We start from the raw sequence: 24,613 nt of genomic DNA on the forward strand, positions 1-24,613 counted from the left end.
AAACTTCTGCATGTTTAGAAGACCCACGTCTCAGGGCACATGGTTCTCATTTCAGTTTAAGTAACTTTCTGCTGTGATGAAACTAACCCGCGTGGCCTCTTCCTGTCCTGTGTGCTGCAGGCTCTGCGCCGGGAGACCCACGAGTGCTCCATCTGCCTGGCCCCTCTCTCCCCTGCTGGCGGTCAACGCGTGGGCGCGGGCCGGCGTTCCCGAGAGATGGCCCTCCTGTCCTGCTCACACGTGTTCCACCATGCGTGTCTGCTTGCACTAGAGGAGTTCTCCGTGGGAGACAGGCCTCCTTTCCATGCCTGTCCTCTCTGCCGCTCCTGCTACCAGAAGAAGATTCTTGAATGTTGAATTCATAGTCAAGGAAAGTTAGGTAATTCTGAGGAAAAAAGTTTACCATCATTTTGGATGAACTGCATGAGTTCTGGGTTAAGTACTACAATGTAATCTGTTTCCCAGGGAAATAAGCTATTGGTAGTTGTAGGAGGTCTTAGTATATTTTAAAAGCTGACAGCCCACCTAATTTTAATCTTTTGTCTCTAAAAAGTAAATTTCAAATTCATAAGTTTAATCACTTGAAATATGAATAGCAAAAAATGAGAGCTTACTTACTTCTAAAAATTGAGGTTAAGATACAGCTAGTGTCTGACCGACACTCCTTAAAGTGAGTTCCAAATGTAAAACACTACTTAAGTAAGTTCCAAATGTTTTCCGCTAATACTTTGTCCTAAAGCCTTTGCCATTCCTAATATTCGTTTTGTAATAATTGCTGTATTTCTGTGTAATAAAATATAAAAATAAAATATTCAGTGGTATTCAACATCAAAAAAATGCAAATTTTAATGTCTTAGAGCAATAAAGACTTTTAGTTCATACATTAAAAAAACACGTGAACCTTTATGGATAAGAATTGTTTTTGTCACTGGTTTACTATTACTGGGAGCTTGGTTATTTACAGTAACCAGTTACAGTCTCATCGGTTAGGTTACCCCTAGCCGAGTAACAGATAAAGCCCCAAATCTCAGTGGCTCGCTGAAGACACATGATTTCTGAGGTGTCCAACCCATGTCAGCCATGGGTGAGGCAGGGTGAGGGTCTACCATGTGTGACCCTGGCTCCTTTTGTCTTGTGACACAGTCTGCTTTGCCCCAGAGTCCCCAGTGAATCCTCTCACTGCTGGTGGAGGGGGAGGAGGACATTGTTCCAGGCCATGCTTGGAAGTGGCACTCATCACTCCAGCTACAGGTAACTACAAGGGGCAAGGAAAGGGCAGGGTGTGGGCCTAAGAGGAAGAGGCCAAGTGTGTGTGCACATGGCACGGGCTCAGAATAACCCAGCATCTAGTGTGAGAAGAAATGCCAAAATTTCTATTTATTTTTATCTCATCCCTTAGAAAAAATACTCTCCTGTGTTTTGTGATGTACACATTATATAGCTACATATGTATGTATCATTTATGAATAAATATGCATATATTGGGGTATGCTCATTTTTTAATGATGTATACTATCAAAAAATTTGAAGACTAATTTGGAGAATGCTTTAAACAATGAGTAAGCACTTTTATTCTAAGAGAGCAGAGGGAAACTGAATCACAGAACCTCAATTTTCTGTAAGCTGACATCTCTCTCCCCATAGTGTGACAGGCAAAGCACAGGCACATGTCAAAGGCCAGAGCAGTCCGATTCCGCCGCCCCAAACTTTGGATCTAGACGGAGAGTCCCGAAGATACATGGATCATTCAGTGATGGGAAGAGCCCAGGAAAGGTTGTGCCTAGGGCTGTGCCCAACACTTCTTCCGGGGCTTTCTCATCACATCTGTGAGCCATGCCATACACCCCGTAAACCTTTCGTGCCTACGTTGGCAGAGTCCATTTCTATTCTTTGCAACCAAGCGCAGTACTTTAGTGACACAGGAACTAGTGTTAGTTGCAGGCAACAGATACTTAGGAAAATCGGTGGGATGAAAGGCAGGAATGGTCATCTAACTTCACTGAGGATGAGGGTCGTGAAAATCCCATGAGTTCTGAGGAATGGTCCAGGGCAGCCTGTGACAGTTAACAGAAAATCAGGTAATTTTCTTACTGAAAAGCATGGCACGCCCATCGAAGGCTTGGGAGACCAAGTTGCAACCACAGAACGATAAAAAGGACCTGAATGAAGCAGCTACTTCTCTGGACAATTTGAAGATAACGCCACATTGTCAGGTCAAGTCAGGAAAACAGTGCAAGCTTTTATACAATTACTCCACAGCCTCATCAGATCTCTTCTATGAAAATTTGGACACTGACCAAGAAAGAGTGGGCCCTTCGGAAACATGAGTTCATGGGAGGACTCGGTGGACAGAGAGAGCCCTGTCTGCTGCCCTCATTGTGTCTTCCTGATCAGCTACAGCCGTCCCTACGGGATGCGGCCGTTCCGCCCTTATTTTAACAGGTTGGAACCCACTTGTCTGATAGTCACCTTGCAAGATAAAGCCACTTCTTGTGCCTTCTCACACATCCCTTTTTGCCTTTAAATCCACTTAATTAGGAGCCTACCATTCCACGGGCGGGGGGGAATCATTAAATCATTCTCAAGTCCAGAAAGAGAATTCTTAGCGAATTGTGGGACTGGAGGCATTTGATAAGAATAAAGGTTATAATCTAGAATGAGGATACCTGTCATGAATCTTTATCAACCAGATAACAGAACTGTAAGGTACATGAATGAAAAAGAAACTGAAAACCTAAAACAAAGAAAAAAGACTGCGGTTGTACTGGCCTGTATTTACATCCAGTTCACCTGCCCACTGTGAGCGTGACCCCAGGCAAATGTCTGCGGCTTTCTGAGTGGCGTTCCTTGTCGGTAAAATGCAGGTGTGTATTTTCGGCTTCGCAAGGTGGTCCTGGGGGTGACTGTGGGACGACAGAGCACTCGATCCTCCACACCACACCCGAGGCCCCTCTCACCACCCCTGCTTCCAAGTCTTTGATGAGATTCCACAGTAAAGACTAAAAAGAAAAGAAAAAGTGAATCACTCTTCAGACTGAAGGATAGCTAGGCCAGAGAGGTGGCGAGGAGGAAGGGAGCAGGAGGAGGACGATGCTCCACTTGTCACTTAGTTCTCTGACTCTACTGTGGAGTCCATACAGAACAACTGTGGATGACTTCAAGATGCTGTAAAAGAAAAGTTGCAGAATCAATATAAATAGCTACAGCAGTATCAAATGTACTTGGTTCTGAAGTGTTATTGTTTGTAAGCGGCATCGTTCATTCAGTAACAGCTTTTCAAAGGAAAGGAGAAGACATTACAACAGCCACAAAAGGGTTTTAGTAACTGATAAAACTTCAGTTCTCAGACCTATCATAGCCCACACGTGACTCTCCACCTCCTCACACTCAGACACGACAGATTCTTCTACATCACTCTAGTCCTCCACAACCACTCACATCTGGGCCACCCTGCTGTTCATAATCCAGGCTCATGAACTTGACTTCTGTAGCACCTTTAGAAGTAACAGCAGAACACCAAATTCATATCCAAGAATAAGGAGGTTTTGTCTGAAATTCCTATTTGATCATAGTTAACCTTGAAAAAATTTTTTCCTAATTAAAGAACACAGAATTGGAAGTTAAATAACTTCTCTTGAAAAGGTAAGTTTATTGCCTAATATTCCTTCAAGACATATGGATCAATCACCAAGTTTTGAAATTTTGTATATATTTGTGAGTTTTAGGAACTTCTACTGATATTAATTACATTTTCTACAGTGCAACAAGTAATTTGCATACACAGTACTTTTGCTTCAGTGGTATTTGCAGCAATAATTTTTACCTAAACAATATTCAAAAACCAAAAAGAAAAAAATACTCCAAAAAGGTCTTTGTATTATTTCTTCTTTCAAACCACATTCCAAAGGGATGCTTTTCAAACTGAAGTCTGCCATCTATTAGGAGGCCACAAAATAACTTAATGTCTGTGTCTAATATTTTTAAAAGTAATAAAACAGAAGAAGATGCCAGCATGCACACTTAGGAAAAACGGGTACTGTCTTGTTAAATTTTTGCTTATATGTATCTGAGAGAAAGACAGAGAGCGAGTGTGTGTGTGTGTGTGTGTGTGTGTGTGTAATGGGTTACTTCTTACTGTGGTCAAAAAGCTGAAAGCCACTGATAAGTAGGCTTCTGTCTGCCAGTAAATTAACCAGATGCTAACAGCATTTATTCTTCCAAGAACTCTGGGTTAAGCTGCCCAGACCGTAAGTAGGTGCTGTTCAGTCCTTTTATGGAAAAAATTAGAGAAATCAAGTCTAAATAATTCAAATAATTAAATAAAATACATGCTATCAATTATTGATGCTACATTTTGGGTTATAAGAAATTGATCTACCAATAACTGCACAACAGAGAAATAAAATATCCATTTCCTAATTCAACATTCATCAGAATAATTACTGCCCTCTATAAAACTGAAATGGAATTAGCCTATAAATACCCTTAAGTTTTAGCCATGATGGTATTTAAGATGGAAAAAACAAAAGAATAAACCCCACATATAAATGCTTATAAACCCAAATATGAAATCACTTTTTGTACAACTTTAATTTCTAAGACATTTTAAAAGTCACACTAAAAGTATCTCATAGAAACAAAGACTAACAATTTGTAAACGAAACAATCTGTAAACAAAAATCAATTACTAGTGTGTCCAAATGTTATTTTTAAAAGTTAACATTATACCAGTTTTTTCAAGTTTAAAAAGTCGGTGCTGCATCTATGTTCACATTTAAAAAAAAAACTTGTAAGAATTCTGCCTTTCTGCATCAAATAACGTGCTACCAACAAAACAAGCACATAAGAGCCTGTAAATGATGAAAACCTGTGTCCCTGGCAGACGAGGTCATCACTGAGGCTGCAGGGAGGGCCATGGGCACCCAGCAGATGGGGAGGCCGCACTGCCGCTGAGAGCAGGTACACGTGCGCCTTCAATGCATCTGAGCGCAAAACGCAAGCGGCTCTGTCCGTCTCTACTAACCAGCACCTTAGTGCAGCAATTTAAGGAGCTAACTTTAGTGTATATGTGTGTACAATTTTCATATAAAGTCTCAATACTTAGAGGTCTATTTTTACAGAGAATGTACATAAAGCTACGTAAATAGTAAATCTAAGAAGTATCTTGGAAAATCAGCAAAAATTAATACAAATGTTATAATCTGAAAACTTATAATTGTAAAATAATTTATTTAAGTATTGCAGAACCAATTAATAAGAATCTGCAAAGTTTCCCCAAGAAACTCTGGAACCATAGTGCCTAATGCCCTTTAAAATCAATACTAAAGGAGAGAGAATAAAAGGACTGTTTGATTTGACAGTCACCGGTGCATCCCCATCCAGTCAGAAACAAAATTGTAGCTCCAGAATTGACCTCATGATGAGCATTTGCAGCTCTGCCTTCCAGGGTCTATCTCCTCTCTTTCACTGGCGCACAGGAACTGCAGTAAAATGAAGATCCCCAGAGTGAATGTCCTTACCAGGACTCAGAACGTTTGGCCTCCGTATTCTGGCATCCATTTCTGGAGTTCGTCATATAAAGCAGCCTCCAACCTAGGTCCAATGGAAGCACCTAAATTTGGAGTCAGTCTCTCCAGAGGCAGATGCCTGGGCATGTGCTCAGGAGGAGCCTCGAGGAACTGTGATTATGCAGCAGCCCAAGGCTGTAACAATCTATTTGTTCTCAGTGCATCTGAGTCCCAGGTTCGAAGCCGTCCTTCCACCCCATGCACAGCCTCAGCTTCAACAGCAGTGAGGATGCCTCCAGGAAGTGTATTGTACTCAGGGCTTACAAATCCAAAATTGGCTTAAGTCCTCAGACGGAGAGAAACTTCCAAATGAACAAAAAGTTGAGCTAAACATTGAAAAGTTTAATATTTTACTTAAAAATTTTCAGACATTTTACAAGTATCTAGGAACTCTTTGGATGTGCCCTGAAAGTGGTGTTAAGTGAAAAGTGATATTACTCTACTCCTGAGTTTCTTTCTGTTCTTCCCTTGACTTGGTCTGCTCAAAGTACGGACTCCAAGCTTCACTAAAAATCAAACCTTGCAATTAATACTTCAATAGGCATAACAATGAAATTGGAAAAGAGCTGAATTTTATTAACTTTTTAGGTATGTCGATTTTATGCTGAGAAATTCACCAGTCCTATACTGGTGGTATTTACTGAAGGTTGTTTAGAATCACAAAATGAACGTTCTTTTATTTTAAAACCAAGTTGCATTTTAGAAAGATGTGAAGCTCGGAAGGAAACGCAGACGTATAAATACGGGGGAAGCGTACTCAACGAAGGTTGTAAATATACATATTAAAGTTTCTTATTATTTTCGTTTAAAGTGGAAATTTCTGATGTCAAATAGACACAGCCTGTGTTCCATAAATTTCTTCCAGAAAACTTTTAAATGTAGCAATTTGAAAAAAAGTTTTACTTTTGTCTGAACAATCTATTCTCATACACATAGTGCATGTGAAATATTTATATAGTAGATTGCGTAACTACGAATTGTGCGCAAATGGGCCCATCTCCTATTTTCACATGCACAGATTTCCGTATTCTATCCTAGTGGTTGGTTAGCAGAGTGCCATTTCATAGCTTTTATTCAGTAGACTTAAAGCCAAGAAACCATCCTAATAATTATTTACAATTTAATAACTGAATGATTATCAGATGGTGTTATACTGCAAAACTGTTCTTACACCATGAATGCTGATGCTGTGAACTCTGGATGTTAAACTGGTAAAAGCTGGAGGCTTCAAATGGCATATGTAAAAGTAACCAAAGCCTGAGGGCTATGAGGAAAGAGGAGTTTCTACCACTCGGCATTTATAGTTTTTATACGCATTACAGAAGCATGAGGAATTAAGTGATCTCTGAAAACAATGCTTTAAAAAACTGAGTATACATATAGCCTATAAGGCAAAAATCCAAGTTACAAGTGTATTAAACACTGGCAACTATGTTATCAGAGGGAATACTGAATTATACAGATAAACTCATTAAACTGTGATTACATGATACTTCCTGCCACAGCTTATTAGACTGTACAACAGAAGGTAATTCCTGTGGCTCTCTAAGGTTTAAAAGAATTTAGTATTTTCCCCTTGGCTCAAGGTCTAATCAGTATCATTCTATAACATAAATCAGAAACTACGCTTTTTGCTTTTAAGGAAATAAGAAACATAATTGCAACCATTACAGCTCCAACACACACTGCAAAAATAATATCTACAAGCAGTTCCCATGGCATTTGAAAAATGCATTTTCTGAAGAAGCTTCACTTAGTACCAAGGATGCCTTTCAGGTCGGCTTCTACATTCTGAATAAAGTACATAATGGGATTTAAGTAAATCTTTAAAAGTCCCAGAGTTTGCCTTTTCTAACATTTTCATATCAGGTGAAAACAATTTTAACTGGAAACTACAGGGTCTATCAGAAAGTTAAATTTAAAAAAGATCAGCCATAGCCAAGTTCTTCGCAGATCATGAAAAAAAAAATGGCACTGGTAGGTCTAGGTTCTGAAGAGGAGCCAAGGTTGAAATGCAAATGCTTCTACATGGGACAGGAATGTCGTGAGTCTGGAGTTCTCGGGTCTCTTGGTGGCAAAAGACGCTGTCTGTGTGTCTCACAGTGCTTTCTGATGCCCATTTACAGAAGGCTTGGCTGTTTCTGAATCCCTTGAAGTATTTGGTAAGTGAAGTTTATGAAGCCCTGCAAAAAAATTAAGAAAATGGTGAGAAATGATATATTGCTGAGTGGCTGGGAAAGGGTTAGGGTAGGGAGAAGAGATTTACAAAGCTAAGTGTTATTTGGGAAGCTGTGAGGTGCTGGCCAGATCCCCTTGAGGAATGAAAGATTTCTTCTCCCTACTGGCAACCTCCCTTTGGGGATGGCCTAAGCTGAAGACAGCTGCAGGGCGGAAGTCCTGCCCCTTCCAGGATAGCACGTGAGGGTCCTAACAGCCTGTCCCCTTCTTCTCAGTTCCGTGGAGCTCTGAAGGGCCATCGAAGTCACAACATCCCCGAGGGCCAGCGGAGGCTTCTAGTGTGACTGCATCACGGCACAATTCCTCTCTCTGCACAGCCCTTTCCTCTTCCGTTTCCCCAACCTGGCTAATAAACCTCTTCCTGGCAAGCAGATTCCCATCTAAAGTTGCTTCTCAGGGAACCTAACCCGAGACAGATAGGTTCCCACTTGCATTTTAAAATACACACACACAGGCTGGGCATGGTGGCTCACGCCTGTCATCCCAGCACTTCAGGGGCCGAGGTGGAAGGATCGTTTGAGCTGAGGGGTTTGAGACAGGCCTGAGCAACACTGTGAAACCCCATCTTCATGAAAAACACAAAAATTAGCTGGTTGCAGTGGCTCATGCCTATAATCCCAGCACTTCGGGAGGCTGAGGTGGGAGAATAGCTTGAGCTCAGCAGGTTGTGACTGCAGTGAGATGTGATCACACCACTGCACTCCAGCCTGGGTGACAGATGAGAACCTGTCTCAAAAAAATTTTAAATAAAGTAAAATAAATTGCCCCTTACACACATGCAGGAAAATGTAGGGAAAGCCACAGCAAAATACTAATATGTAATTAAAAAGAAAAGAATGGAAAACATTACCAAAAAAGAAATGACAAAAGAATAATCTGAACATAAATAATATCTCACTACCCAAAGGTATTTCACAGAATAAAAAACTATCACTATCTTTTAAAGTTACATTTATTTCTCTCTGTATCATATAACAATTATTTACATAATATACCTGATACACAGACCAACATTGCCCTCTCACAGGGAGAAAGGGCAGAAGAAAATGTAAGAGCTTCTGTGGCACTGGAGCTTCAAGCACTTTAATAAAAATGAAACGCAATGACATACAGGAACACAGTCAGGTGTTGCTGAACAACAGGAATACATTCTGAGAAATGCGCTGTCAAGCGACTCTGTTGCTGTGATACCATCATACAGTATGTCTACACACACCCAGAGGGCACAGCCCATGCCATACCTAGGCTGTAGGGTACGGCCTGTTGCTCCTAAGTTACAAACCAGACAGCATGTTACTGTACTGAATACTGTAGGCAACTGTGGCACAATGGTAAATATTTGTGCATCTAAAAATATATAAACCTAGAAAAGGTGATACATTGTGCCAGGACATTACAACAGCTACCACATCACTGGTGACAGAAGTTGTTCAGCCCCATTATCATCTTCTGTAGCCACTGTCATATAGGCAAGTGGTCTGTTACTGACCAAATGATCATGACGTGGCCTATGACCATACACAGCAGCACTTCTATAGGGCAGATGTTGAGAAAACACTTTTCATGAAGCTCAGACCTTTCTGGCATCTCAACAACTTACTTGGAAAAGATTTTTCTCCCTAAAATTTCACATGGTAACTGACCTATTAGGCAGTTTTACAGCACTCATAAACTAATATAGCACTCCAAATTTTAATCTTTCTGTCACCTGCATATCTTAATGAAAGAAAAGGTAAAACTGCCTCTCTCTGTTTGAATGGGAAGGAAAAAAGGAAATCAATCCAGCGCAAAAAATGGTCAGGTCTCAGGAATGACAATAGGAACCCACAGCTGTTGGAGTTGAGGAAGTGTGCTAAAATAAAGCTTGTTAGAAAAGGGACTGAGTGAAGACAGAGGATCACTGCGGTACCCACTGACTGAGCTGAAATGAAGGCACCCTTTTAGGATCGATTATCTGAGTTCACACCTAAAACTTGGCTGTCACGTAGGTTATGCATTCTGAAACGTTCTGATGTGTGTCTTCTGCAGACAACTCCAGAAACAATCCCGTCCTTTACCACCATCACCACAGCTAAATTTCTAGTGTTTACTATGTGCTAGATATTCTCTGAGATGGATACTATTATTATCAATGGGCAGAGTAGCAGAGGGGAAAAAAATCTCTACAAAAAAAAGAAAGAAAGGGGATAGCTACTTTACAATCAAATTACAAGTCTCAGCGAAATCCTTGTTAAGATCTCAGATCATTCAAACATTACATATACTTAATAAGACTCTTTTTCTATGTATAAATTGCCCCTTAGCGCACCTCAAAGAATACTGAAAAACACTTGGGAAGAAAAGTAAATGTATCTATTAGGTAGTTTTATACAACTCTTGCTAATTCTACTCTCTCTCATGGTCAAGGAACTGACATGCGTATAAGGCCTTTTCTATCAGGTTCTGTTGTATTACTTTAATAAAGGCTTTCTTAGCAAAATGATGTCCAGAATACCTAATTCAAAAGCTAAACTTACAGCAGTTCATTTGCAACCATCTCATTTAGCGAATGGAAAGTGGAAATTTATCTGAAACCATGGCTAACTAATCTTGCTGATATTATAACAGGCTTAAAAATTAAGTTTGAATGCTAGACATCTGATAAAAAGGACTGTTTGATTCCCACTTCCAGTTGGGCCAGCTTTATTAACCCTAAGCATTAAAAGGTATAAATTATCTGGTATGTCAGCTGAAATGAGCTGTGGCTTTTTCCTGTCAGGCCAATAATTTGATGAGTCATCCCCTCCCAGGGCATATTCAAAGTAAAATACATATGGACGGCTCATCTGAAATCTTTTGTGCCTCCCAGAGGTCACCCTCTCAAACATCAAGGTTGGAAAGGCCTGGTGATGGGAGCTTTATTGCTGCTCATATCGTTTAAGTTATCTGAAAACTGGACCTTAATGAATGCATCAATATGTGGCCTTTTACAATAGCTGAAAGCCCCAATATGGAGTCACACGCATTCAAATCATGTCAACTCAGGTAAATGAGCTAATGTCAGGATTTTTAAAAATTTCCTACAAGAAGTCACTGCCTTTCCCTTCTTCTGTCATAAAATTACAACCCCCTCCCACCCCAAACCAAGATAATTCACTTCGTCCTGGTATTTTTAAAGTATAAAACTTGAAATATGTTTAGCACTAATGTGGAAATAAGCATAAAAATACATTCATAGGTTACGTTTGTACCCTTTAGCTAAACCTACCAGTTTCTAACATCATTACAATACATGTGACTCTTGGAATACATAATAGTAAATCCCCTCTCCTCTATTATATCAATGCCAAGAATGCTAACGTTTTCATCTTGAATTCTTGAATTCAATTTCATCTTTTCATCTTGAATTCTCTGGCTTAATGAAGAGACTTATGGGTTGGCCTAATACTTGCAAAATCCAAGCCTCAAAAAAGCTTTAACTAAAAGGTATTATTACCAAGAAATAAGCTTTTAACACCATATCATCCACCACCGTGACCACCATCGCCATAATAAAGGGGCTCGTATTTACTGAGTTCTTAGGATGCGCCAGGCACTATGCTAAGGATCTCACAAGAATTATTTCAGCTGATCTTCACAACAACCCTAAAAGGAAGATGATACTATCACTCTATTACAGATAAGGAAGCTAAGGCTTAATGAAGTAATTTTGCACAAAGTAGTGGATCAATAATTTGACCTCTAAGGTTTTACAAATTTGGGAAACTAAATAGCTGAAGATGTAATATTAACTCAAATGTCAAAATTATTATTTAGTAGAAAGAGGAAAAAATACCCATAAACCTCAGGATTACCTAGGGCCTTGAAAAGTTCTTCTCGAACTGCAGAGGTGAATTTTCGGACCAGACACAATGTTGTCACAATAGCAAAAAGCAAATTGTAGGATAATACAATATAGAAATTTCCCAGCCAATTAAACCTTCCAAAGTCGCCAAGTAGGTCAAATCTAGTGATTCCTGTTAAAAATAAATAAAATAGCCCTTAATGAAATCAGGTTAAGACATATTTAGTGTGCTACAAGTAAAGTACAAGTTAGATCGAATTCTATGGACTTTCTCACTTCTGTTAGGTGAGATGCTCTAACGAATAAACCCTAGTTTAAAATATGTAACTATTATCTAGTGGGGCAGCCTCAAGCCAGCCCTAACCTACTTCACACACACGCCACAGTCACCTGCAAGTGATGAGTAATGAGGTCAGAACGAACGCCCCTCGACATTCGACGGAACTCATGCTGACGTTAAAAATCAAGCTCTTGTGCTGCTTACATGGGGAGGATGGCTGACTGCATGCTCTACTGAGACAGGATGGTTGTAACTGATCACAGGAAGCAAGAGTCACGATGAAAAAGATGCCTGAGAACATCCTTATGCCTCCTCTGCTGCTGCCCTCTGGAGGAACTGCCCGTCCCCTCTCTTTAGTCGGGTCTCTGGGCAAATGCTAATCTCCTCAGAGAGGAAACCTCTGACTCCCCTACTTAAAACAGCAGAACCTTCCATGGCCTTCTATACTAATTATGACTCTTCACAGCACACATACACTAATTTTTTTTTTCTTTTTGGCTTACTTATTGCCTGTTTTCCCCACTAGAATGTAGGTTCTATAAGAACAGGAACTTTGTTTCACCCCTATAATCCCAGTGCCCAGAATAATGTCTTATACACACTTAATATGTATTATATAAATGAATAAATAAGATAATTTCCTTCCATTAAAAATTGTTAATCTGAGTTTAATGCTTATAGGCTTGTAGGGTAAAAAGGCAAAGCAGGAAATACAGTAGGATGATATAATACATGCATTGAAGTTACTTAAATTAACCTATACACATTTGTAAAAGTATTTTTACTTAAAAATAGTTTAAATAGTCATTCTATTAAATGAGCACATGGCCAGGTCCAGTATTTATTGGAAAAAATACATGAATGGTAGGATTTTTCTCACCACTGATAGATAAATCAATCACATCATTCAGGTGTCAGTCAAGTGACAGATAATGGGAATGTCAACATTCTTCAAGGAGAAAAGGATAGAGCTATTTGGGGGCCATATAAAATTTAATCTACAAAGAATTAGAATAAATAATAACAATCGTCTATAAAATTGTATAAATAAAATTATGTACCTCATATTTTAAGGGTGATTTAAGGATTTTTATGGGTGATCTCAAGAATAACTTTGACTATACTCAATTTTACATTATCAGTTGACCTTTGAGCTGAACTCTCATCCTCACTCCAATGCAATGGCATAATCTACTAGAGATAGCCTCAACAAAAGCAGCTTAGAGAGACAACAGAAAAACCAAATATAAACATTGTCATAAAAACAGGAGATCTCAAAAGTAGCCTTCTGTAGCCACTTCTACCCAGGACAAATGTGTTTGAAATTGAAAGACAATAATATACCAAAATATTTTTTAAAGGTAGATAATTAATGAAAACACACAGTAAAATAGCTTTTTTAAAAAGGTTAAAATGTAGACACCAGAAGAGTACACAGCATATGTCACACATGGTTATGAGATGATGACAACAATCTTGGCTACAGTTTCTCAGCTATTCATATTAATAAAACTTTACTTTGTTAAAAGAATACATATCTAACTATAAGTTTTATTTTTCAAATAAAGTACCATTTCATTTAGCCTAGGAAGTGATCTTTAAACAAGATATAGTCCTACCAAAACAAGCTTCAGTGGCTTCAGCCCAGAGATCCCAGATAAGTAATGTTATCATTAGGGCCAAAGACTCCTTTGAGAATATGGTGAGAGCTATGAATCTTCTCACAAGAAAAACCCACAGACACAGACACCCAAATTTTACACAGCACGAAGCTCACTGACAGAGGAAACGGGAGATCCCAGAATCAAACCCTTGCCCAGATGCTCTATACGAGTCTTACCTGCTCTTGAAATTTTTTTGATCATATACTACCATCAGTAAGAACAAAATTTGAGCATCTATACCCCATATATGTGTATTTAATTATTTATAAGCTACATATATAATATTCAATGACATATACAGACAAAACAAAGACTTTAAAAATCATAACAATAAATATAAATACAAGTTCTAATAGTTTCTTCACACAGTCCAATGACTTACTTTATGAATGCATGGAAATGCACAAACTCCACTTTGGAAACCACTGGTATATGCTCTGTGGTAGGTAATCCAACCACCCCTGGACATGGCCTGTGTCCTATGTTGTGACAGCAATACCATATAATGAGAAGTCAGGAAGCTGAATGCATCATCACGGTAAGAATGGAAGGTATGTTTTGCAAAACGGGAAAGTGCTTTCACTAGAACTTCTTAGTGGACTCAACTTGGTATCTTGAGACTCAGGGTCAAGACTTAATACAGAACATCTAGGCAAAGAACAGTCTCTATCATCAGATGTTTTGGTTTCCAGGCTATTTCAGGTTGACTTCATCAACAGAAACCCAGGAGCCTGTTGCTATAGTGCACTGAAGAACTAGACAAATATTACCTCATAAAAACTAGTTCCAAGACATCATTGTGTTGAATTTAATATTTTTAAAAATCTGATAGATTGACTAACAGATCACTCTGACCACACACACAGTTCTTCAATTCTGAAAATTTTCTATAAAGACTGGACCACAAGAAACCTTAAAAATGAACTTCTCTAAAATTCTGCCTGAGAGGTTTCTGGCATGGCAATAATTAGATTATAAAATGTACTTTTAAAATTAAAAGCAGCAACAATTCAGAAAAAATGGCAATACTCAGACTAAACTTTAATAGCAATTATTTGACAAACGTAAAAGAGTTTTAAACCTCTATTTCTGTAAAAAGGTAAAAGTATTTTAAAAGCAAGCACATTTTAAAATATTTTAAAATACTACTATTAGAAAGATCTAATTATCAAATGTTGTTTAACTCCCTTAGTCAAGTATCTAAATGCTTATGCCCATTTGGAAGTTAATTTTATTAAAAGATTAAGTAAAATACACACCAGGCAAGAAGCTTAGTAAGTTAAGCAGTGGCTAAGCATAAGGTCACATTATCTAGATTATCTGTCAATAAAAAAAATTCTTCATGACAAACTGCACATCAACTCCCCCCACTAGAATTCAACTGAAAATATTTTATGCACAATTCCTTGAATAATGATCTTTTTCTATTCATACCTATAAAAGAACTAACATCAGAATAAAATCTCATTTAAGAAAGGGCTGGTTTCTCTACCTGCAATATGAGTCAATAGAATTTATGTTCTTTAGCCCACCTGAGTAAACTTCTACTTTTAGCAAGCCTATTCATCTTCCTAAAGCAGCAAAAAGTAGTTAAGAGAGAGTTTATAAAGCTTGACACATAAAGGGATCATTAATGTGACTTTATCAATAAATTATATATGTTGGCATTTACACAAATGGCTGACATAAATATCCATGGTTTTAATGTAAGATTACCAGAAAGAACACGTACATCTTGTTATTTAAAAAAAAAAACTTATAGATTAAATGTTCTTTGCTGATATATTAGGATTAACATACTTTTTTCCTTCTGAACTCAAAGGTTAGATTATTATACTATGTTTTCAAATCTCTTCCTCTAAACCAGATTTTTGAAATATTAGCTAAGACAGTGTTGGGGAAAAAAAAGTGACAAAGAGTATGAAATAATGAAATCTACAATCATTTTAAAACAGGAATAATTTAAATTGGCTCATTGCCAATTGTTTTATTCATTCAAAAACAAAGTCATCATAAAACGAAACAGAGGCTCCACTTCTGGGGTGGAATGAAAGATGATGCTATCGAAGCAAAGGCTTTACTTTTTTTTTTTTTTGAGATGGAGTTTTGTACTTGTCGCCCAGGCTGGAGTGCAGTGGCACGATCTCAGTTCACTGCAACCAAGCCCTCCTGGGTTCAAGCGATTTTCCTGCCTCAGCCTCCCAAGTAGTTGGGAATACAGGCGCCCACCACCACGCTCGGCTAATTTTTGTATTTTTAGTAGAGATGGGGTTTCACCATGTTGGCCAGGCTGGTCTCGAACTCCTGACCTCAGGTGATCTGCCCTCCTGGACCTCCCAAAGTGCTGGGATTACAGGCGTGAGCCACTGTGCCCAGCTGACTTTACCTTTTGACCAGTCTTACTGTGCAAGCATATTTTCATGAAATTATATCAATTGGAGATACACTTATTGACTTCAGGCTCCAGCCTATATGGAGTAAAAGAGGCCAGATTTTCCCTCTCAACTTTATAAACTGAAATACTGAACAAAGTATGTGAAACAACAGTTTTCAAGACCCTAGACATCAGGAAACGAAGGACAGTGATCACTGAGAGATGAGAAACAAACAAGGTGGGCCCTATGATTGCCACAGTTTACCACCTAAAGAGAGACTGCAGTGTAGAGAGAAGAGCTGAGGTGAGCTCCAGCCATCTCCCTAAGTTCATGAGATGAAGCTTGGAGCATAAGCATGACACAGTGGCCAGAGGGCTGCACAAAGGAAGAACCTGGCAGACAACTGACCAGTGTATGCTTGTGGGGAGCAACTAATCAAGAAATGAAGGAGGTGACAGAATGAGTAGCAAAGACATTAAAATGGTTATTTTAACTACATTTCTTATTTCAAAAGCTAGAGAAAAGATAAAACTTGCTAAGTAGAGATATAAAAGAAAATAGACTGAAATTGACCTACAAAGGAAAATTATATTAGATGGGATTAATGGCAGATTAGACACTGCAGAAGAAGAGATTAGTAAATTTAAAGACACAGCAATAGGAAAACAAAACAAAGAGCAAAATAAGAAAAGAATGAAAAAAGCATCAATGAACCATGAATTAATTTGAAATGTCTTATGTACTCGTGATTAGAGTCCCTGAAGGAGAAGAGAAGAAAAAACACTATTTGAAAAAATAGTGGCTGAAAATCTTTCATATATGATGAAAATTAACCAAAGAAGTATAATAAACTCAAAGAACATGGAATTAGAAAAGAACAAACTAAACCCAAAGTTAGCAGAAGAAAGAAAATAATAAAGACTGAAGCAGAAATAAATGAATTAGAAAATACAAAAACATTAGAAAAATCAACAAAAGAGTTGGATTTTTTAAAAGATAAAAGTGACAAAACCCTTAGCTAGACTAACTCAAAGAGAAGTCAGAAATAACTAAAATAAGAAATAAAAAGAGATATTCCAACAAATGACACAAATAAAAAGATCATAAGGAACTATTATGAACCATTATATGCCAACAAATTGGATAACCCAAAAGAAACAGATAAATTCCTAGAAACATACAATCTGCCCAGACTAAATTTAGAAGAAATAGAAAACCTGAGCAAACTAATGAACAAGAAGACTGAATCACTAATCAAAACTTTCCAGTAAAGAAAAGCCCAGGACCAGATGGCTTCAAAAGGTAAATTCGACCAGACAATTCAAAGAAAAACTAATATGAACTCTTCATAAACTGTTACAAAAACAGAAAAGGAAAGTAAACTTCCAAACTCATTTTACAAGGCCAGCATCGCCCTGATTCCAAAGCCAATAAAAAGGCAACAAATTAAAGAAAACTACAGGGCAGTATTCCCAGTAAACATAGATGCAAAACTCCTCAATACAATGCTAGCTAGCAAACCTAACTCAACGACACATTAATAGGAACGTACGCCCTAGCCAAATGGGGCCAATTTATTGCTGGGATGCAAGTATGGTTCAGTATATGAAGGTCAATCAATGTGATATACCACACTAGCAGCATGAAAGACAAAACCACATGATTAGCTCAGTAGATGTAGGAAAGAGCAACTGACAAAATTCAATATACTTTCATCATAAAAACTCTCAACAAAACAGGTAAAGAAGGAATTTATCTCACCATAATAGAGACTTTTTTTTTTAAGAGACAGAATCTCACTCTGTCACCCAGGCTAGAGTGCAGAGCCTCAGCCTCCCGGCAAATGATCCTTCCCACCTCAGCCTCCCAGGTAGTTGGGACTATAGGCGCATGCCACCATGCCAGGCTAATTTTTGTATTTTTTGCAGAGACAGGGTCTGATTTGGTTGCCCAGGCCGGTCTCGAACTCCTGGACTCAAGCTATCCACCCACCTCGACCTCCCAAAGTGCTGGGATTACATGCATGAGCCACTGCACCTGGCCAAGACAATAGATATTTTTAGAAACCCACAGCTAACATTATAATCAATGGGAAGAAACTGAAAGCTTCTAAGATCTGGAAGAAGGCAAGGATGCCCACTCTTGCCACTGCTATTCAACATAGTACTGGAAGTCCTAGCCAGAGCAATCAAGTTAGAAAAACTTTAAAAATCCATCCAAATAGGCAGAGAAAAAGTATAATTATCTACATATGCAGTTGAAATGATCATACAGGTAGAAAATCTTAAGGGCTCCATCAAACAAAACTTTTAGAATAAATGAATTCACTAAAATTACAGGTTACAAAATCAACATAAAAAATCAGTGGAATTTCTATACACTAAGAATGGACTATCCAAAAAGGAAATTAACAAAATAATTCTACTTGCAATAGCATCAAAAAGAATGTTATAATAAACTCGACAACTTAGATGAAATAAACAAATTCCTTAAAAGACACTAACAAAGTTCACTAAAGAAGACCTGAACAAAACTACAAACAAGAGAAATTAAAAGACTTGTAAAAGACTCAGTATTGTAAAGATGTTAATCCTTTCCAACATGTTTTATAGATTCAATACAATCCCAGTCAAAATCCTAGCAGATGTGGTGGCTCATGCCAGTAATCCCAGCCCTTTGGGAGGCTGAAACAAGAAAATCACTTGAAGCAGGAGTTTGAGATCAGCTTGGGCAACACAGCAAGAGCCAAAGACTACACAAAATTTAAAAATTAGATGGCCATGGTGGTGAATGCCTGTCGTCCTAACTTCTTAGGAGGCTTAGGCAGGAGGATTGCTTGACATCACGAGGTTGTGGCCACAATGACTCAAAATCATACCACTACACTCCAGCCTGGGTGACAGAACAAGACTTTGTCTCCAAAACAAACAAACGGTATTAGTCTGTTCTCACACTGCTATAAAGAAATACTTCAGACTGGGTAATTTATAAAGAAAACAGGTTTAATTGGCTCATGATTCCATGGGCTGTAGAGGAAGCATGATACTGGCACCTGCTCAGTTTCTGGGAAGGTCTAAGGAAACTCTCAATCATGGGGGAAAGTGAAGGGGAAACAGGCACATCTTACATGGCCGGTGCAGTAGCAAAGGGCTGTGGAGGCACCAGCCACTTTTAGACAACCAGGTCTCACAATAACTCACTATTGCCATGACAGCAGCACCAAGGGGGATGGTGTTAAACCATGAGAAACTTCCCCCAAAATCCAGTCACCTCCCACCAGACCCCACCTCCAACACTGGGAATCACAACTGAACATGAGATCTGGGTGAGGACATAGATCCAAACCATATCTCACACACACAAAACAATTTTTTAAAAAGCTAAAGAACTTCTACTACCTGATGTCAAGTTTTATAATCAATCTATTGTAATCCAGACAGTGTAGTACTGATGTAAAGAAAAAAAAACACCCTGATGGAAAAAAAAAAAAAAAGAGAGAGAGCACAGAAACAGAATCACATTCACACATATGTGGACAATTGATTTTCAATGAAAATCCAAAGGTAATGCAGTGGAAAATGAATAAACTTTTCAAGCAATGGTGCTGGAATAACTGGCAACCAGTATGGAAAAAAACCCCTTCAATCTATATGTCATACTATATTCAAAAATTAACTCAAAGTGAGTCATAGGCCAAAGCACAGAAACTAAATGTATAAAACTTCTAGAAGAAAACATAGAGGACAGTCTTTGTGATCCTGGGTTAGAGAAAGATTTAGTAGATTATGACATCAAAAGCACAATCCATAAAAGAAAATTTAATAAATTTGACTTCATCAAAATTAAGGATGTCTGCTTGTTCAAAGATATTGTTAGGAGAACGAAAAGACAGGTAACTAAATGGAAGAAATATTTACAAGTCGTATGTTTTGATAAAGAACTTTAACCAGGAATATGTGAACAGCCCTCAAAGTTAAATAACAAGAAAATAAATCCAATCCTTAAAATTAAGAAAAGATCTTAATAGACATTTTGCCAAAGAAAATATACAAGTGTATTGGTCCATTTTCATGATGCTGATGAAGACATACCCGAGACTGGGAAGAAAAACAGGTTTAATGGAATCACAGTTCCATATGGCTAGGAAGGCCTCACAGTCATGGCAGAGGGCAAAAGGCACTTCTCACATAGTGGCAGCAAGACAGAATGGAAGCTTGTGCTGGGAAGCTCCCCTTTTTAAAACCATCAGATCTTGTGAGACTTATTCACTATCACAACAACAGCATGGGAAAGACCTGCCCCCATGATTAAATTACCTCCCACTGAATCCCTCCCACAGCATGTGAGAATTCAAGATGAAATTTGGGTGGGGACACAACCAAACCATATTATTCTGCCCCTGGCCCCTCACAAATCTCATGTCCTCTCATTTCAAAACCAATCATGCCTTCCCAACAGTCTCCCAAAGTCTTAACTCATTTCAGCATTAACTCAAAAGTCCACAGTCCAAAGTCTCATCTGAGACAAGGCAAGTACCTTCTGCCTATGAGCCTGCAAAATCAAAAGCAAGTTAGTTACTTCCTAGATACAATGCGGATATATTGGGGGACCCCGCTGCCAATATTTCAATGTAGGTTCTTTCTATTTTCCATAAGTGTAGGCCAGCTGAGAAATAGAGAGAGACAGTACAAAGAGAGGAATTTTATAGCTGTGCCGCCAGGGGTGACATCACATATCAGTAGGACCGTGATGCCCACCTGAGCCTCAAAACCAGCAAGTTTTTATTAAGGGTTTCAAAAGGGGAGGGGGTGTAAGAACAGGGAGTAGGTACAAAGATCACATGCTTCAAAGGGCAAAAAGCAGAACTACTAATAAGGATCTAACAAAGATCATATGCTTCTGAGGGAACAGGACAAAGGGAAAAAGAAGAACCACTGATAAGGGTCTGTTCAGCGGTGCACGTATTGTCTTGATAAACATCTTAAACAACAGAAAACAGGGTTCGAGAGCAGAGAACCGGTCTGACCATAAATTTACCAGGGCGGAGTTTTTCCCCACCCCAGTAAGCCTGAGGGTACTGCAGGAGACCATAGCATATCTCAGTCCTTATCTCAACCGCGTAAGACAGACATTCCCAGAGTGGCCGTTTATAGACCTCCCCCCAGGAATGCATTCCTTTCCCAAGGTATTAATATTAAGATTCCTTTCTAGGAAAAGAATTTAGCGATATCTTCCCTATTTGCATGTCCATTTATAGACTCTCTGCAAGAAGAAAATTATGGCTCTTTCTGCCCGACCCCGCAGGCAGTCAGACCTTATGGTTGTCTTCCCTTGTTCCCTAAAAATCACTGTTATTCTATTCTTCTTCAAGGTGCACTGATTTCATATTGTTCAAACACACGTTTTACAATCAATTTGTACAGTTAACACAATTATCACAGTGGTCCTAAGGTGACATACATCCTCTGCTTATGAAGATTAACAGGATTAAGAGATTAAAGACAGGACTAAGAAATTATAAAAGTATTATTTGGGAACCGACAAATGTCTATATTAAAATGAAATCTTCACAATTTATGTTCCTCTGCGGCAGCTCCAGCCAGTCCCTCCATTTGGGGTCCCTGACTTCCCGCAACAGGGATACAGGCATTGGGTAAATACAGCCATTCCAAACAGGAGAAATTGGCCAAGACTAAGATGCTACAGGCCACAAACAAGTCCAAAATCCAGCAGGGCAGTCAAATCTTAAAGCTCCAAAATGATCTCCTTTGACTCCATGTCTCGCATCCAGGTCATGGTGATGCAAGAGGTGGGTTCCCACGGTCTTGGGCAGCTCCACCCCTATGGCTTTGCAGGGTACAGCCTCCCTCCCAGCTGCTTTCACAGGCTGGTATTGGCTTTTCCAGGCACACAGTGCAAGCTGTCAGCGGATCTACCATTCTGGGGTCTGGAAGATGGTGGCCCTCTTCTCACAGCTCCACTAGGCAGTGCCCCAGTAGGGACTCCGTGTGGGGCCTCTGACCCCACATTTTCATTCCACACTGCCCTAGCAGAGGTTCTCCGTGAGAGCCCTGCCTTTGCAGCAAACTTCTGCCTGGGCACCCAGGTGTTTCCATACATCTTCTGAAATCTAGGCAGAGGTTCCCAAACCTCAATTCTTGACTTCCGGGCACCACAGGCTCAACACCACATGGAAGCTGCCAAAGCTTGGGGCTTCCACCCTCTGAAGCAACAGCCCGCGCTGTACCCTGGCCCTTTAGTCACGGCTGGAGCAGCTGGGACGCAGGGCACCAAGTCCCTAGACTGCATACAGCAGAGGGACCCTGGGTCCAGCCCCATGAAACCACTTTTTCCTTCTAAACCTCCCAGCCTGTGATGGGAGGGGCTGCCATAAAGGTTTCTGACATGCCCTGGAGACACTTTCCCTATTATCTTGGTGATTAACATTCAGCTCCTCATTACTTATGCAAACTTCTGCAGCTGGCTTGAATTTCTCCTTAGAAAATGGAATCTTCTTTTCTATTCCATTGTCACGCTGCGAATTTTCCAAACTTTTATGCTGTTTCCCTTTTAAAACTGAATGCCTTAATGTTTTAAATGTTTTATGTTTAAATGTTTAATGTTTTAAAACTAAACAGCACTCAAGTCACCTCTTGAATGCTTTGCTGCTTAGAAATTTCTCACCCCAGATACCCTAAATCATCTCTCTGAAGTTGAAAGTTCCACAAATCTCTAGGGCAGGGGCAAAATGCCACCACTCTCTTTGCTAAAACATAACAAGAACAAGGCTACAGTAACCAAAACAGCATGGTACTGGTACCAAAACAGAGACATAGACCAATGGAACAGAAGAGAGCCCTCAGAAATAATGCCGCATATCTACAACTATCTGATCTTTGACAAACCTGACAAAAACAAGAAATGGGGAAAGGATTCCCTATTTAATAAATGGTGCTGGGAAAACTGGCTAGCCATATGTAGAAAGCTGAAACTGGATCCCTTCCTTACACCTTATACAAAAATTAATTCAAGATGGATTAAAGACTTAAATGTTAGACCTAAAACCACAAAAACCCTAGAAGAAAACCTAGGCAATACCATTCAGGACATAGGCATGGGCAAGGACTTCATGTCTAAAACACCAAAAGCAATGGCAACAAAAGCCAAAATTGACAAATGGGATCTAATTAAACTCAAGAGCTTCTGCACAGCAAAAGAAACCACCATCAGAGTAAGCAGGCAACCTACAGAATGGGAGAAAATTTTTGCAACATACTCATCTGACAAAGGGCTAATATCCAGAATCTACAATGAACTCAAACAAATTTACAAGAAAAAAACAAACAACCCCATCAAAAAGTGGGCGAAGGATATGAACAGACATTTCTCAAAAGACATTTGTGCAGCCAAAAAACACATGAAAAAATGCTCATCATCACTGGCCATCAGAGAAATGCAAATCAAAACCACAATGAGATACCATCTCACACCAGTTAGAATGGCGATCATTAAAAAGTCAGGAAACAACAGGTGCTGGAGAGGATGTGGAGAAATAGGAACACTTTTACACAGTTGGTGGGACTGTCAACCGTTGTGGAAGTCAGTGTGGCAATTCCTCAGGGATCTAGACCTAGAAATACCATTTGACCCAGTCATCCCATTACTGGGTATATACCCAAAGGATTATAAATCATGCTGCTATAAAGACACATGCACACGTATGTTTATTGCGGCACTATTCACAATAGCAAAGACTTCGAACCAACCCAAATGTCCAACAACTATAGACTGGATTAAGAAAATGTGGCACATACACACCATGGAATACTATGCAGCCATAAAACATGATGAGTTCATGTCCTTTGTAGGGACATGGATGAAACTGGAAACCATCATTCTCAGCAAACTATCGCAAGGACAAAAAACCAAACACCGCATGTTCTCACTCATAGGTGGGAATTGAACAATGAGAACACATGGACACAGGAAGGGGAACATCACTCACCGTGGACTGTTGTGGGGTGGGAGGAGCCGGGAGGGATAGCATTAGGAGATATACCTAATGCTAAATGACGAGTTAATGGGTGCAGCAGACCAACATGGCACGTGTATACATACGTAACAAACCTGCACGTTGTACACATGTACCGTAAAACTTAAAGTATAATAATAATAAAATTAAAAAAAAAAAAAGAATCATCTTTGCTCCAGTTCCCAACAAGTTCCTCATCCCCACCTGAGACGACCTCAGCCTGGACTTTATTGTCCATATTGCCATCAGCATTTTGGGCAAAGCCATTCAACAAGTCTCTAGGAAGTTCCAAACTTTACCACATTTTCCTTTCTTCTTCTGAGCCCTCCAAACTGTGCCAACCTCTGCCTGTTACCCAGTTCCAAAGTCGCTTCCATATTTTCAGGCATCTTTTCAGCAGCGCCCCATTCTACTGTTACCAATTTACTGTATTAGTCTGTTTTCATGCTGCTGATAAAGACATACCCAAGACTGGGAAGAAAAACAGGTTTAATGGACTCATGGTTGCATGTGGCTGGGGAGGCCTCACAATCATAGTGGAAGGTGAAAGGCTCTTCTTACATGGCAGCAGCAAGAGAGAATGTGAGCTTGTGCAGGGAAACCCCCCTTTTTAAAACCATCAGATCTCATGAGA

General features: G+C 39.3%; 2 protein-coding genes across 23 annotated transcripts in view; one reads left to right on the plus strand and one right to left on the minus strand.

Moving 5' to 3' along the window:
• The window catches only part of RNF32 (ring finger protein 32), a 37,717-nt gene extending 36,825 nt beyond the window's left edge, over window positions 1-892 (plus strand). For all 12 annotated transcript variants that reach the window (XM_054494897.2, XM_063668047.1, XM_054494900.2 and 9 more), the window contains one exon: window positions 121-892. In XM_054494897.2, the coding sequence (XP_054350872.1) occupies window positions 121-357 (237 nt within the window). In that variant the 3' untranslated portion in view covers window positions 358-892. The remainder of the gene's footprint in view (window positions 1-120) is intronic.
• Window positions 893-4,571: 3,679 nt separating this feature from the next.
• LMBR1 (limb development membrane protein 1) overlaps window positions 4,572-24,613 on the minus strand; it is a 208,915-nt gene continuing 188,873 nt past the window's right edge. For 7 of the 11 annotated variants that reach the window (XM_054493928.2, XM_054493922.2, XM_054493920.2 and 4 more), the window contains 2 exons: window positions 11,639-11,800; window positions 4,572-7,750 (listed from right to left, as the gene is read on the minus strand). In XM_054493928.2, coding sequence (XP_054349903.1) covers window positions 7,665-7,750; window positions 11,639-11,800 — 248 coding nt within the window. In that variant the 3' untranslated portion in view covers window positions 4,572-7,664. Of the gene's footprint in view, window positions 7,751-11,638; window positions 11,801-13,954; window positions 14,052-24,613 lie in introns of those variants that run through there. The other 4 variants (XM_054493923.2, XM_054493930.2, XM_054493924.2 and 1 more) reach the window with 2 other exon arrangements.

Source organism: Pongo pygmaeus, chromosome 6, assembly GCF_028885625.2.
Source record: "Pongo pygmaeus isolate AG05252 chromosome 6, NHGRI_mPonPyg2-v2.0_pri, whole genome shotgun sequence".
In the NCBI taxonomy this organism is placed as follows: Eukaryota; Metazoa; Chordata; class Mammalia; order Primates; family Hominidae; genus Pongo; species Pongo pygmaeus.